Source organism: Argiope bruennichi, chromosome 10 (genome assembly GCF_947563725.1).
Source record: "Argiope bruennichi chromosome 10, qqArgBrue1.1, whole genome shotgun sequence".
NCBI classification, from domain to species: domain Eukaryota; kingdom Metazoa; phylum Arthropoda; class Arachnida; order Araneae; family Araneidae; genus Argiope; species Argiope bruennichi.
The window spans coordinates 82,184,705-82,201,683 of NC_079160.1; the positions used below are offsets into that span (position 1 = coordinate 82,184,705).

The 16,979-nt window shown below is 27.2% G+C and overlaps 1 protein-coding gene across 1 annotated transcript; it reads left to right on the forward strand.

The window, feature by feature from the left end:
• Positions 1 to 107: 107 nt before the first annotated feature.
• LOC129988943 (uncharacterized) lies at positions 108 to 16,722 on the forward strand. The gene is made up of 9 exons (XM_056097236.1): positions 108 to 269; positions 5,096 to 5,169; positions 6,899 to 6,965; positions 7,156 to 7,231; positions 8,982 to 9,044; positions 9,855 to 9,926; positions 12,412 to 12,523; positions 13,310 to 13,400; positions 16,424 to 16,722. Exons 1-9 carry the CDS (start codon positions 194 to 196, stop codon positions 16,480 to 16,482), a joined length of 690 nt encoding a protein of 229 aa, XP_055953211.1. The 5' UTR covers positions 108 to 193; the 3' UTR covers positions 16,483 to 16,722.
• Positions 16,723 to 16,979: the final 257 nt, after the last annotated feature.

Genomic DNA, 16,979 nt, shown 5'->3' on the forward strand with positions numbered 1-16,979 from the left:
ATGAAATTTCATCTATTTACTCTTTAATTATAAGAGTAATTAGATTATATATTCGTTATTTACTATGTTTGTGAAAGATCGGCGAAATTTGTAATTGAAAACGGGCAACAACTATTTTGGAGCCAAAAACTGAAACTGTGATGTCAAAAATTTGAAATTTTTGTGGTAAACAATTTGTAATAAAATATCTATCATGGACAAAAGTAGTTCCAAATTAAAATATGGCCGTAGAAGAAGCAGGAGTTTGGGTGGCATACTTAACGCAAGAGGTAAATACACTACTCTTGAATGTTATTCAAAAAAGCATATAAAAAAAGTTTCTGGCTGTAAAATGTTTATGTTTACATTGAAGTATTAAGCCGAGACATTTGCACGGATTTCAGTTTTTCGAATCGAATTTATCATTCTTGGAATCGATTACTCTTCTTTTTTGGATAATTCTATACTATTTTGATATATCAAGTAATTTTTGTTTAAATATTCTGTGTTCATTGTTAAATTAACCCTTTAGTGCATGCATCCATTTTTCAAACATTAGTATATGCACGGAGTTATTTGAACCCAAATTGTCAGACAGTTCTTTTTTTTCATTGGCTATTTGTGCGAATATAAAATATGGTAAGAAAATAAGAATATTTTTTCATGCAAATATGTTCTCTTTAAGGGGTTTTTATTTTTTAAAAGCGATAATTGAACTTGCACCTTATTTCACTTAACCGTTACTTCTTTTTTCCCCTTTCCATTCTTATACATTTCATTATTTTAAAGGCAAGTAGTTTTTTTTTCTGTATAAAAATATTGAATATACAAGAAAATAGATATATTTTACCTATAGTTTAACTTGAAACTTTTTAGAGTAAGAGACTTAAACATTCATCTTTGAAAATTAACTTTTCCTTATCAATAACTTTTGTACCATGTTGACTTTCCAAAATTCATCAGTATCAGACAAATCTGAGCTATTACCATTTTCACTGTTGGTTGGAATACCTGCAAGAAAATCTCTACTACTTGTGTTTATCTGCTGACACAGCCATAACTTTAAACAATTCTGAAATGCCAGCACGCATACAGGGCAATTTGACACTTTTTTCCAATACAAGATAGCCTGTTTCACTAGTTTTTGTTGTTATTATCTTCTTCCAGATTAACAGGTTTAAGCTTTTATAAATTCATTGATTTTTTTTTTATATAAAAAGAGAAAGGATGGGATTAAAAAAAGACTTTGGGTTAAGCATATTTAATTTATTTCTTGACATTTATGTTTGAGAAAATTTATTATTTTAGAAAGTTCAACTTTTTCTGCCCTGAGCCTATATCCTATTCAGCTAAAATTATAATTTTTGTTTAATTCATATGTAGTTTTTTTTCCTTGCTAATTTCCAGAGCTGAAGAGTTTTCACTGGCTTTGCTACAAGGTAAAACAGACTTTGGCCATGATACTTTGAACAAAAGATATTTTAAAATAAATTGACACTTTGGAGAAAATTCAGAACATCTGCACCGGCTTTCTTGTTAAATGATAAAATTCGTCATATCCACTTGTATAAGGAGGTACCAACAACCAACGAAGCTCAGAGTTTGTACCGGTGTTTGTCAGATTCATTGCAAAGAAGAAGGTGGTCATTGTAATCAATTATTGAGCATTAGTAGCTTGGAGATATTTCTTGACCAATTTTGAAAAGAATATCCTACATAAGTAATGATCTAGTGCGTAAGCATGAAAGAAGTATCCCCCCCCCCCGAGGTGATTGTAGTTTCATTATTGTTTCGGAAAGGTGAATGATGAAGGAGGAAAATTTTTTCAAAATTCACATTATGTGCATTTTTTGTGTTTTTGCATTTGGAGAATAAATTTTTGCTGATCCTCTGTTTTGATATTGGGATAAATATTTAAATTTGATGCGAGCACATCTTTTGCTGCTTGTGCGATAATAGTGATTCTAATATATTCTGGTACCCAATCTAATTTTAAAGTTTTGTATCAAGAAACACCATGGATAATGGCAGATCCATTTGCAATGATATTTCTGGTGATTTTCTATGGAGTTATTCAAGTGATTTCAGAATTGACAAACTGTCAAAACATAAAATATAAGATTTATCGACATCTTGGATAAATTGCAATCGGAATTGCACAACCTTCAGTTATAAACAAGTTTTTAGGATGAAGCTTAAGGGTAAGGGTTACAATTGGATTTAATATTCAGGATTGCTTGCAAAATGCCTTCTTTACCTTTCAACCAGTCTGTGGCAATTAATGAATACAAATTCCATTTTTGATTGACATAGCCATTAAATAATTTGCAAATAATAATGTTTGGGAATTGGTTTTTTTGGGGGGGAGCAGGGGAAAAAAGTCATTTATATGGATAACAACTTTAATCTCATTTTCAAGATCAGCAGAATAAACAAAGGTGATAAAATTTGCAGTTTTTGTATTTATATCCTCCAAGAATTTAAGCCAATTTTTGCTTCTGAAAACTTTTTTTAAATGATGGATGTGAGCCATTCAAAATAGCAGAAGTGGAATTTTCAAATATGGAGAATCTTTCTCCCAAAGTGAAATACTTCAGTAAGGAGCTTGTAAAAAGGGCCAAGCATCTATTAATCACGTAGATGCACTTTATCAATTTAAGCAAAAAGAGCTGGGATAGGGATCCAATGAGGGAGACTATTGCAAACCATAGGTTATTGTGATATACAGCTTCCTATTTTGTCTAGGCAGATGAACTAACTAACCAAGTCTCTTCAGATCTTTTTGCCCCATGTAGTTGAAATGAAAATTAAAAGAAAAGTGGAGAAATTTGATACAGTCAGAATTAATTGTGGGTAATTGTAACATCCAAGTCCAACACCGATATTTAAATGTCTGTATAATTACTTAAATTTCTGTTAGAGCAATTGATGAAAATATCATATTTGTAACCAAGGCATGTTACACAAAGAGGAATGATTTCAAATAAATTATGAAGATAAATTGTGAAAAATAAGGTATAATGAGATATAACATCCATGTGGGCTTGAAAAAATATAAAAGTTTTCCCATCCCTTTTCAATTTGACTAGAATTCTCAGATCCATTAAGCTGTATGACTAGAGATGCCAGTCAAGTAAGGCTTTGTGCATTGCTCCATCTTTCATGTACTGAGGAAATGTTAAGCTAAGTTGAGATAATAAATTCTTTGTTGTTGCATGCCAGCAGAATTGTATGGACGGAAAGACTTTTGAAACTTTTAAATGATATGAAATCAAAATGATGAGGATAAAAAATGTCTTGCTTTAAAAAAAAATCTATCAAATGATGACATTTTTTTTTTTTTTTTTCCTTCTGAAATTGCTTTATTTGGAAGTGAGAATTATAAATATATATTTTTTCAGTGCTTCTCTGGCTTTATTTTTAAAAATAAATATAATTGTTGAAGGCATCCATAAAAGAGGAGATGTCTGATAACCAGGTTTTAATAAGGATATTTGTGAGTTAATGTCTTTGTGTGTCTTTCAGTTAATCTGTGAAAAGCTCTGAAGCATTTGATTTGTAATTCTGTCTGAACCCAGAGATCTGCTTTTCTTTTAAAGTGCTTATAAAAGTTATCTGAGAATTCAACTCATTCATTCATCTTTTCTTGAAATTTTTAGTAGAAAATTTCTGAAATAGCTAAGAATGTGATATATTTGTGCATCCATGATTTTTTTTTTTTTTCCCCTTTTAAGAAATCTTTAATTCAGTTATATAAATAGGACTATCTTTAAAGATAAAATGGACAGAAATCTCTCTAAAATAGGAATTTGGCAGCAGAAAACTTCAGAACAAAAATTCTCAGAAAAGGAATAAATAAATATTTGTGGTAGCCAAGTCCATATATTGGCTATCAGAACTGAAAGCTAAAATAGACCCAGTAATTCAAAGAAGCAATTACTTTACAGTGCTCTCAAAATTTATTGATTGCAGTGCTCATAAAATAATGAACAGTATATCTGTGAGCCTACAGCAGTCAAGAAAATAGATTCCAATGGTTTCAAATTTTATTTTAAATTTATGCATCATTTTAAATTGAACATATTGACTCAGGAATATATATATTGAAGTCTGTAATATTGAAATCCGTATGTGACAGACATCTGACTGCTTGCTGACAAAGAAGAAAAAAAAAAAAAAAATCGGAACCGCCTTTACTGTTCCAATCATGTTAAGTGCAAGCCATTGAGAGCTTATGAAAATTGACAGAAGCTTCAGCTACATTGTACACAAAATCTGAGACAGAAGACTGGATTTAAAAAAAAATGGAGCCTTGAAAAGCCATAACAAAATTTAATAGCAAGGAAGGGTTTCTTGTTTAAAATGCTATTTTGATAATATTACAAATGTTGGTTTTATAAATTTATTCTTATAATAATAATATTTAAATGTTACTCATACAATTTCAGCTTGTTTCAAATTTACGTATTTGTAAACATTTACAAAAAAAATTTAAAAATTCAAAATATGTAATCATGCATTCTTTGAAGTTGCTTTAGAGGCAGAAGATACATGTACCATCCTAATAAAATTTTACGTATAAACTTGAAACATTTGGTATCCTTTTCTGGCTGTGCCAGATAGATTTTTTTTTCCCCACCATGCTATTGTGTCCTGTCCTATTATATATGGAAAAAAAAAAAAAAAATCCTGAAAGTCATTTTGAGTTAAAAGTTTTGAGTCATTAAAAGTTAAGTCAAGCATAAAACATGGAATTCCAATGAAAAAACGGTAACCACTACTATGAAATCTTGCATATTATTCATTATATTTTTTTTCATTGCATCCTAAATTGAATATTCGTGGACAAAAATATTTCATTATGACTTACCCTTTTTTGATGGATTACATTAGTCTTTCCTTTTTTTTATGTTTGTGTTCTGATCGTCATAGTTTTGTTTTTTACTCATATAGTTTATACAAATTCTTAAAGCAAATATTTTTATAATTTTTTAACCATTTTTCTTCTTTATAGATTTCAATTTCATTATTCCAGTACTTTTCATAAACAAATCATTTATAAAAGATAAATTCTTCTCTTTTTTTTTTTCTCTCATTGGCTTATTTTATTTTCCAGAAATTTGTAAAACAATCAGAAAATCATTATCTTCCTCACAGAAATTGCAATTACTTCTACAATATGCTCTTGAAGTGAGTTGATGTTGCATATACTTTAATTACTTTAAATGAAATTTTTATGAACTGCAATTATCTAATAATAAGTGTAATAAAATATTTGTATAAAATGTAATAAGTATTAAAAAATATTTGACCATAATTATAGTTTTTATGTATTGTGATCAAAAGTATCAAATTTACACATGTTTTCCAATATCAACAAAAAAAAAAAAAAAAAAAAAACTGGACTAACTGTCTTTGAATTTTGTTAATGTAAAAAATATACTTGAAATCGCATTTTATTATGAACATTTGACCTTTGCAGCATTTAGAAAAACAAGTCAGTAATTGTTGAAAAGGGAAAAGAATTTGGTTCTGTTTCACTGAAGAAAGATAATTATTTAAAACTTTCAACCAAGACTTTTTATTTACTGTGTCTAACATTTGCACAATTTTTGTAAAAATAGCATTAATATTCAAGAAAGTATAAAGATTTTTCTTTAAATTCCCAAATTTTTTTTGCAGATATATATATATATATATATATATATATATATATATATATATATATATATATATATAATGCAATTTTCAATCAAATTATACAAACTTATAGATAGTATGGCAAAGTACTGTGAAGCATTAAATTAAGATTTGAATTTTTAATTGTTGAATAATTGAATTTTTTTATATATTAGAAGAAATATGAGTATTTTTAGCTAATGAATTTTAAATGCTGGTGCACGAAGTAAGAGAAATTTATCTTGCATATAAGCCAGTAACAGCGCTTCTACCCGAACAGCTGTTTTGGTAAAATCGGATCGTTACTGGACTGCTAACCTAAAGGTCCCAGGTGCTATCCTCCAGCGTCCCTCACCTCTAAAAATTGGTGACCTCGGACAATGAACCTTCAATCCTCGTACCGCTGTTGTGGCGCCATCTACCCTATGTGACGCAGCAACCCAAAAAAGTCACACTTGGCGCATCAGCACCCACATACACTCGCCATAACGCTTGGCGCTATTCAACTGGGTACCGGGCCATTTAGACAACAGCTTAGAACTAATTATTACTATCACCACTCAACGCTGTATCGTTCGTCTCCCCTTCGACTCATTGGAGGGAGAGTACTGTGGTGAATTGCATATAAGCCATTAACAGCGCTTCTACCCGGACAGCTGTTTTGGTAAAATTGGATCGTTACTGGACTGCTAACCAAAAGGTCCCAGGTTCTATCCTCGAGCATCGCTCACCGCTAAACTTTAAATATTTGAGTAAATATGATGATTTTCTTAAACTGCATTTGGATAGATGTGGCAACAAGAGGAGAGGAAACATGAATTATTTATCTTCACATTCTTGTGATGAATTTAGATTAACTTCTAGATGATTAAAAAAAGAAATAAAATGATTTTGAATAGATTCTGACTATTGAAAAAAACAGTGAAAAAAAATGAAAACATGCATAAATTAGGTAAAAAAGATTTCGATCCTGCATTTCTTATTTTTTATCATTCTTACTTCATTGTATTTCTGTGTTTAGAATCAAATTAAAGATAATTGTCTACCTTAATAATATAACATTTATTTGACAATTACAATCAAAGTAATTTTACTAGAAAAATGCTTTTCTTTTATACAATGAGTATTTATTGTACTGAATCAATTGAAGTCACTAATTATTAATTATAATTTTTCAATAAATATATGGTGGCTGATTTAGATAGCTCTTTTTTCTATCTTTTTTCTATTTTATTTTTAGCATGGCTTATCTATGGCTGAAAAAGATTTATGTGAAGATATAGATGATGATGCATTTAAGAAAGCCAGTAAGTTAATTATTCGCTTATAATATCAACAATATAAAATATAATTTTATCATAATCAAATTAAAGCATTGTAAAATTCTTCATTGAGTAGCAAATATTTAGCCACAAATATATTATTTTAAAATTTTGTTTTTTAAAAAATGTTACTTTTTATAGTTTAAACCTCTACTATGTACTCTACTATTTTCAGTTTCCAAGTGCCAAGTTAATATTGAATCTGAGATTGAAGAAAAGAATTATTGTTCCTTAGCAGTTGCTGATAAAGAGTAAGATGTTTTTATTTTTTTAATTTCTTTTGTACTAGGAAATAAAATGTTTTTGCAAATAGTTATGGATCTTGGCCATCTTTAAACATATTGTACTTAATTTTTATATCATAATTTTTTGTGAAAATTCAAATCCAGTATTAAAAATAAGTTCATATTTTATTTACTGGTCATAGAAAATTTAATTTCAGGCATATATTTATATGAAAGCCTTTAATTCTGGACTTTTGTGCCAGTTAATTTATAGCAGTTTGTTCCCAAAGACACAGTTGAACTAAGATCTATTCCTTTTCATAGCCCCATTAAAACGCAATTGATGAATAAAATTATCAAAGTAATCATTATCTGTAAACATGTGAAAAACTTTCAAATATTCAACATCCTTCCTTTCTCGCCCTACCAAACACAAAATATCAAATGTAGCTTAAAATGAGAAAGTATTTGTAATTTACATTATCTTTCTTTTCAATATTTCATTCTGATTTTAAATTTGTTTGAAAATATGGGGAAATTATGGAAAATTTGTAAAAAATAGTGTTGGATTTAATGATTTTTATAAAGTTGTATAAGAGTAAATATATGTTCGGAAAATATAATCCTCATTCTTCTTTGAAATATTTAAGACTTATTGAAGTTGCAAAAGTTTTTTATGTGCCTTTTCATGGAATTTTTAAAACAATAATATGATTTAAAATAAAATTTGTTATTTTAAAAGTCAGCAAAAACTCCTGTTCTTGGATATTTTAATGATCATTATAGGATTTGTATTAGGATGATAAAAAAAAAAAGTACTTTTCTATAGAAATATATATGTGATCAGCTTTTGACTATTCATTCCTCTCCCATCCCCATAAGATGCATGGAAATATTTATAAAGCCTAGTAGCAGTTTTTACATTTGCATTCTCTGGCCATTATCAAGTTTTATTTTCATTAGTAAAAGGACCTTTTAACGTTAAAAAAAATTTGTTTAAATAGAAATTAAGTTCGCTCTGTTGAAATCTATAAAAAATCCTAATAACTGATATTTTATTCATCACTGTAGACTCTGTATTAGTTGGGTAATAGAATTGTTTACAAAAGAAGTAGTACTTAATTGTAACTTGATAAATTTTTGTGGTTGTGGCAATGTGAATTTGACTATTTTGTTGCTTGAATCAAATGCACTTTATCAAAACCTGTTTTAACACTCTACTTTACTCATTTATCACTAGTAACTGTAAAAACTATTTATATATCTGGTTATATTCTATACGGCAGACAGTTGAACCAAGAACTATTAAATGTGGCACAGATAAATTTTGGATGATAGAAATATGCATGATTTTCTTGAAATTTTAATTAAATAATTAAAATAATGTGTTGTTTATCATTGATAACTTAAAGAAAATTATCATACAAAAATAATTTATGCATGATCTTAAAATTCAAAATAGTACTCTTTCAATTATACCACTTTATTTATCATGTCAGTTTTCCTTAATTGTGACAACTTCAAAAAAAATATTTTGTGAAATGTTTCTAGAATACTCTTTTTGGATTATCATTACATTTAACACCTATATTATAACTGAATATTTTTAAAGCAACAAAAATAAATTTTCCTCAGATTTTTATGATTTTTGAATGTGATTAAATAATACTAATTAAATAATTTTGGGTAATTTAAATTATGTATATCCTGATGTGTATGCATATATATATAATATGTGTGTGTTTATGCATTGATTTTTTATTTTATTTATTTTTAGATCAAATGATTTGAATGCCTCTCTCAGATTGAAATATGAGGAATATAGTTCTGCTGTTACAAAGTTAGTCTAAATTTCTCTTATTTCATATGTTTTTTGCTGTAACTTTAGAATGTTAAGGATAATAGAGGGAGTTAAAAAAATATTTAATTACTTAGAAACTCATAAATAGATCATGATTGTCTTATTAAATCTGTGTTTATTGACATTTCTATCAGGTGCCAAGTTTATTAGAATGATACTTGTATCAAGTATGTTTTGTTTTCCATTTTTATATCTCCAATATAAGAAACTGATTTGAGTATGGAAGGCTAATTTTATTTGAGCTAAATAACTATTTGAAAGATTGGTCTTTTGATTCTGGTTTGAATAAAAGAAATTTAAAAAAAAGGGGGGGGGATATGTAGCTTGCTCATACTGGCAATTCAATCTGCATATCCACTTTGCATTGGCTGTTTCTCTGCCTTGGATAAAAGTAATTCACTTTTGATCATCTATCAAATTGCAGTGCACTAAATAGCAAAATCAGTATAACATTCTCTTACAAAAGATTTACAAATCTAATGTTGTCAGGAACATATATGAATTAAACTAGTTTTTTAATTTGTTCTCTTTTTGAATCGCAGTACAGGATATTAATAATCTTATCATTTACACTAGTATTTGTGTGTACAAGCTGTAGAAAAGCTGAATAATTTTTAATTTTAACAAATAAAATATATAAAAATGCAAACATTTTTGTTGAATATGATTTAAAATTTCAGCAAATTAATTAACTAAGATATTGTTTATTTTAAAGTGCTCTTGTAATTCATTCTGAATTAATGGCAATTATAATATCACTTTATAACTATTTTAAAATGCTGTTTTTAGATTGGAAGAAGAAATTAGACAGTGGGATGAACTTTTAGCAAGATATAGATCAAATTTGAATGAGGAAATGAAGTAAGTTTTTTGTAACTAGTGAATTATCATAATCTTGTTTTGTTCTTATTTTATATACTCTCTCCCCCTTATGTATATTAAAACAGTCTTATTTTAGATAAATTCCTTATACTAATACTATGAAGCATAATGATTCTCATGACAAGACTTCAGGAAAATTTCCTCAGATCTTTGTTCATCATGGTTCTTAAAATTCCTGACCACTTCCAAATCAAATTGTATGTATATATAATATGAACATGTGTTTGCAAATGGCATTGAAAGAATAAAAATGTTGATATATTTACAAATTATGCAAAGGGAGGGAGGATACAAAGAAACCAGTTCCAAAAAAGATTTTTGACAACATAAGAAACATCATAAATTATTGCAACAATTATTTAAAATAACACTCATAAATGTTAATGCATTAGCAAAATATGGACACAACTCATGTGTGTATTAAACATTCCATTTGTTTCCTGGATTTCTTGTACAGCAGTTACAATCTTCACTATCAGATCATCTAGTGTCTTTTAAACAACAAATTTTAGGTGACCCATAGAAAAAAAAAGTTGGAGTTTAATCTCCAGTAAGCATGAGGGCCAGATATCAACATCTCTGTGATAACTTTCATCTTTTGTGATATGTTACTTTGTTGCAATATATTACAAAAGAATAAGATCATTAATGTACAACATGGAGAAATATGGGATGGTGTACCATCATAATTAAAACCATATTTCAAATGCACTAAGAAATAATCTTCTCTTACAATGGATCTTGCATCCATCTCTTGAAGCTTGTTGCTCTACCGATTATGCATGTCTTTCACGAAATTGTATTCATTTAGTGGGGTTCAGCAATCGTTAATTGATGTGCACAATCTGCAATTGCTTATCTGATAACTTTTAGTGATGATGCATGTTGTAGAACATTTTTCTACAATTTTCTCCCACTTATTGTCATTTACAAATTCTTTTATCCACTTCCTAAGTTTATTGATGGTTTTATCTTGTATGCATTTTATCTCTCTCTCTCTCTCTCTTTATGTATGTGTATATATATCTGTATGTCTATCTCTCTCTGTATGTATATATATTATGTATAATAAAGGATGTACAAGAAGTAAATCCATCCTAGGCGTATAGTATTTTACCCACATTCATTTATGAATTGAGGAAATTTTCATATCATCATTAAACAATAAATAACTCAAATTAGAGGCATTATTGTCTCTTTATAAAGAACTTTTTTGTGTGTGTGAAGTTTTTTTAATAACTGCAATCGCTTTAAATTTAGAAGCAGAAAAATAATTTTCAATCTTTTACTTTGAAATTTTTTTTCTAATATTTCATTTTGTTATGCATTATTGGAGAGCTGCAATTCATTGTGTTCTCTTTCACATTTAAAGCAGTTCTCCTAGTTTTATCTCTAGGTACTTAGAGAACATCTTAAGATAAACAGAATTTTCTTTTACTTTCCAGAAAGTGTCTTTATTTTTTATTTTTTTTATACATCGATTATTTAATGATTTAAAATTTTCATCTTTGATAAAATGCTGTCTAATTGAACACTGATAGAAAAACACTGGTTATTTATTTCAAAAACTATATTCTAAAAGTGCTTTTTCCCACCATTTTTCTTATTTTTTCTTCTATTTTTATATATTCTTAACATGGGAAATTTCATTTGTAAAGTTAGTTTATCTTGAACATTTAAAATATGAATCATTATCTGATATTTGTGAGATAAGAATTTGTAATCATATGCAAAAGCTATAATGCTTGTAAAGGTCTTCAACAGAATGTATTTCTTTATGTTAATTACCAAGATTAGTTATAAAAGGAAACAAGGCCTACTACAGAGAGATGTATTCCATCAAAATTTCGAACATTGCATATCAGTTAGAAGAAACAAAAGTATTACCCCCCCCCATCAGATGATGGTACATGCTGTTTGAGTATTTCATTTAATAGATGATTTTCTTTCATAATCTTACAGTGCACAATAAATTAATTAATAAATTCACTGTGCATTAAATTCATGTATCAGTTTTATTATCAGATACATGCACTTCTTTCTTAAACAGATACATGCACTTCTTTCTTAAACAGATAACACGATCATATAGTACCTGAATTTATGCTTTCTTCAACTTATGGCTTATTTTTTTTGTAAACTGTCAGTCACTTTAATTTCCTTTTTAGGTATTATCTGACAACAATTTGAAAAATTACAAAATGTTGTTTGCAATTTTTTCATTTGTTCACTTTTTCTTTCTATATTACAAATAAATGAATATCAGTACGATTTTCTGATTTTCTTTGTGATACTTTTCTTAAGCAACTTCACTTTTTTAAATTTTTTATATATACTTGTTGGTTGAGAATTCTTGATAATCTATTTAAAAAAATGATAATAAAAAAAAATTATAAATGATTATAAATTCTAATTGATGTTTAATGATGTATTAATCTTATTTCTTTTTGCAATTTCATTATAGTGTAACTGATATCCAATTTAATGGTGAGGTTAATTTTGAACAGTATCAGCACCTGGATTATTCCACAATTTTGGAAGATGTCGAATCAATTGATAGCCATCTAAATTATCAAGTAAGTTGATAAAATAATTTTCAATTATTTTTTAGAAAACTTTGGCAATATTTTTTTTTCTTGAATATTTATTCATTTATTATTGTCTTTGTACCATATATATGTAATGATATTTTAAAATTTAATTCAAACTTAATTTCCTAACCCATTAAATTATTAGCCCATATTAGCCCGTATAAACTCATTAAATTATTTAGCCCATATCAAAGTCATTCTAAAATTTTTTCTTATTTCCTGATCCCATTCCTTTTTTCCTATTTAATTAATTTAACACGAGTTCTAAAATTGGTGAATCGGCTAAAAGCTGACAAGTTCCCGCACGAGTGAAAGTATAAAAATTGGCAAGCCTAGCAATGCATGCATGCATGCAAACAACAAATAATATGCTGTACCTTTAAATATCAGTTACAAATTTGTTACATTCCCCAAGAAAAGAATGCAATTATTATTTAAACAATCTAGCCTGAAATTCCCATTCTTCATTACATTTTCAAAGTACCTAGCCTTTATTTATTTAACACATATCGATAAAACATTTATGGGGCTGAATTCTTCAAATGATAATTATTTTTTTTTCGTCAAAAATATAGTGTAATGATATTGAAAACTTATTTGGAGTTGAGTGCTGTTAGATCACATTATTGATTGCTTGAAGAGCTAAATGTAACTAATTTTGAAAATCTTTATTAATATTGTTAAGTTCATTTACAAAGCTTACTCGTTCACATTTGAACTTTATCTTTAAAAACTTATGGTAATATATATTATTTTAATTTTGCTTTTTAGATCAAGAAATTAAAAAAGACAAGCATCTTTCTAACAAGATATACAAAATTAGCAAATAAAGGCATTTTATCTTGGAGTAAAGATGCAGGAAGTAAGTTTTTTCACCCACATACCTTCTTAAGATAGTTCATGTAATTTGTGCTTTTAGCTTCAATATTCTGTTAAATACAAAATGATAAATATATACAATTTTGATAAATAAAGTTTTCATCTATTTTTGTATTGATGAGCGAATATAACTGAAGCAATTTGAGTCAATTCTGTTTTTAAGATTTTATGATTTTTGAAATAAATAAAACTGCTTCCTACTTCTTATGATATTTTAAGATGTAAATTTTTCTAATGCATGTTTTTTTAACATGTACATTTTAACTTTTTTTCGGTGAGTCGTATAAAAACATCAATATAATCAGTAGAATTTTCACCATAGCCTATACATTGCTGCAAATACTACTGTATAAATAGTTAGAATTTAATTTTTTAAAACTAATCTTTCTTCATTTTAAACATTTGTCTGGTCATTTCTCACTCCAGTTTTAGTCGGTCATTCCATATGTGTTGTATTGATTGAGTGCTAAGGAGAGTAGGAAAAGGGACTCCATAATTATCAATGAAAATTGCTAATGTAATCTAATTATTTTAAATAGGATAAATAAATGTAATGTTTCTTCACCATGATATGCAATATTGAGCTTTTCTTTTATCTGTAATCTGAAAGCTAGTAAAAATTATTATTATTATGAAAAGCAGTCAGTGAGCTAATATGCAAATTCCTTGTAATTTTTTGACTTATGAGATATTTTATTGATAAAAATGTGTAATTTTATTTCGTCCTAAACAATGATGATATCAAGTAAATGGGTCATTCACCCATAAAAATGTTTATAAATTTGAAGGAGAAATCTGATAATTGGAATCTGAATAATCAAAACAACAGTTTTTTTTTAATGTGTTTTTAATTTTGTTCAATTCGGCATTTTATTTCATAAAACAGCAATTTTAGACGCAGATAGAGAAATGTGAGTTTTTTCTAAGGATAAAATTTGTAAATGTGAGAAATAAGGGTACATTATATCTTCATGTTATTATAAAAAGTGAAAAGACTTAAAAGTGAAATACTATTTTGAATATAGAATTTTTGAAATCAGGTAGAAAAAGAGAAATAATTCTTGGGACAGATAGAAAAGGTTTATTTATTATCATCTTTTTAATCTTGGAATAATGGTGTCTTTTATGTAACTCTTAGTTGGAATTGTAAATTCATTGTGACTTGGACACAAAAATTAGTCAGTTTTGAAATGATAGAGTTTCTTTAATTAAGCAATATATATATATATATATAAGTGTAAAGAAATGTTACATAAGTGATGTTTTTGCATTTTAATTTAAGTATCCATTAGGTTTTGTAGTTTTTAAAATGCAAGAATTCAAAAAATGACAGTTTGTTTATAAAACTCTCTAAAGCACTCTAAAAATGAATTAGCTATTTTAAAAATAAAAGAAAATATAACAACACATTTAAAAATAATTATTTAAATAAAAGCAAATCAGCAAATAATTATAACTAGATACCATACTTTTTTTCAAGTATTTTAAACTCAAAAAATGGGTAAGAATAGAATTAAAACTTTCTATAATATACTCTACACCATTTTACTAAAAATATAATTTGTTGATTATATTTTATTATTTTAAGCTAGATTATATCAAAGTTCCAGGGAATACTGAATAAAGACACAGAATCGGACCCAATTCAATCAATTATTTAACACTGGATGTTTATAGTCAAAATTCACATTAATCACTTCCCCTACTGTAAAAGAGGAGACAGTTTGATTTATAGCATTTTGTAAATTTTTAGCTTTACTAGTTTGTGCTTTTATCCTAAAATATGTAAGTAACATGGCTGGTTCATTGGTTGATTTAAGTTTAATAGTGCAAGATTCAAAGATGGCGATATTGCATTAGTTATATTGTTTGAAAGGAGACTTTTTAGGAAAAAAATAACTTAAGCAGAGTTAATACATTAATAAAAACTTTCATTTAAGCAATTGTAATTAAAAGTCTCAGGGAAATATAAGTGGAGAATAAAATTATATGAGATAAAAGCCAACATTCCTTAAAAATGAAAAAAGATATTGACAGGGAAGTTCTTTTACCAATTCTTGAATGCTAGAAGATAATGAGAATGAAATTCTAAGACATTCAATTATACACAATTATAAAATTGTATTATATGTTGAATATAAGGGTGTTTTTTTTTTTAGCCAAAAATATATATATATTTGTGAATGAAACGAATATAGCCAATACATCATGCTCGTTTGTAATGTCAGTTTCACATCAGCTGTTTGTATGGGGACAGTTCATAAATTAATTGTGGTTTAATAAAATGTTATTGTTCAGATCTGATCCCAAATCACCTGCACTGAGAATGCTTGTAACAAATTATAAACTTTTTTTTATGTTTCATGAAACTAGAGAGTAACAAATACTAAAAACTGCTTTAGCAACATAGTCAGCCTGTTCATTATCTGGAATCTCAACATGACTGGGACTCAGCAAAATAAGATTATAAAGCATTTAGTTTGTAGTCGCATGCACATAATCCAGAATGTTCATTGTGATAGTTTATAGCCAGTTAGCAATAAATACAATGATTAGTAGGAGGGGATTTCCCATTATTAAAGAGCAGTGTAATCTTGAGTGAGAGAAGTGAAAATGATTCAGTGTTACTATTTCAGAATTAAAAATGATGTGTTGTATTTAAAAAGTGCTTCATTATTAATATTTGTTTATTTTTTAATGAAAGATGCATAAAATTGATTTTACTCAAATACTGCATTTAAGCAAATACACATTAAAAAAAAAAATTATAGTGGATATATTTTTGAAGATATAACTGTGTGATATATTGATTGCATTAGTAAAACAGTATAAATCTAAAATTCAAAGCATTGTAAGGTATTAAATTAACTAATTTATTGAACTTTCACTGCAATTTAAAATAACGAAGCAATAATGATTATAATTTTGTAAAGTAAATGTTTGCTGATATATGATATCTAATACATTTACTGAAAATAATTATTTGCCTTTTCTTTTATTTTTCAGAGACCTTTTTGAAACCCTTTGAAGATTCACCCAGAAGGTTAATTAAAAAGTGTATTTAAAAAACTTTGCACCTTCGTCTTTAATTTCATTTTTGTACATCTTTATGGAAACATTTTTTATCTCATATTTTTCTTCAATTTGCTAAAAGTTTTGTATGGAATTCATAATTGATTTGTAATTTTTATGTACATATATATCTGAAATCCTTTCTCTGTGTTGTTTTTGTATATGAATATCAAATGAATGACATGAATATCATTGCTGTATTTCATTATAATGAAAATTTTATACCTCTTTTTTGTAGCTATCTATTTGAATTTAATAAATAATTTAATATATTTTGAACATTAAAAGTTATTTTTCTTATCAATATGCCATGCCCTTTTTTGTTATCAGTTTTCATGCTTGGTTATTAAAATTTGTTCTGAACACTTGAACTAACTATTCTAAAGAGATCATTCTAATTACTTTAGCTAAAATACTGAATGCATTGATACCATCTCATTATTAGTATTTTTAAGCATTTAAACAGAGCAAAATTGTTCTAAAGACATAG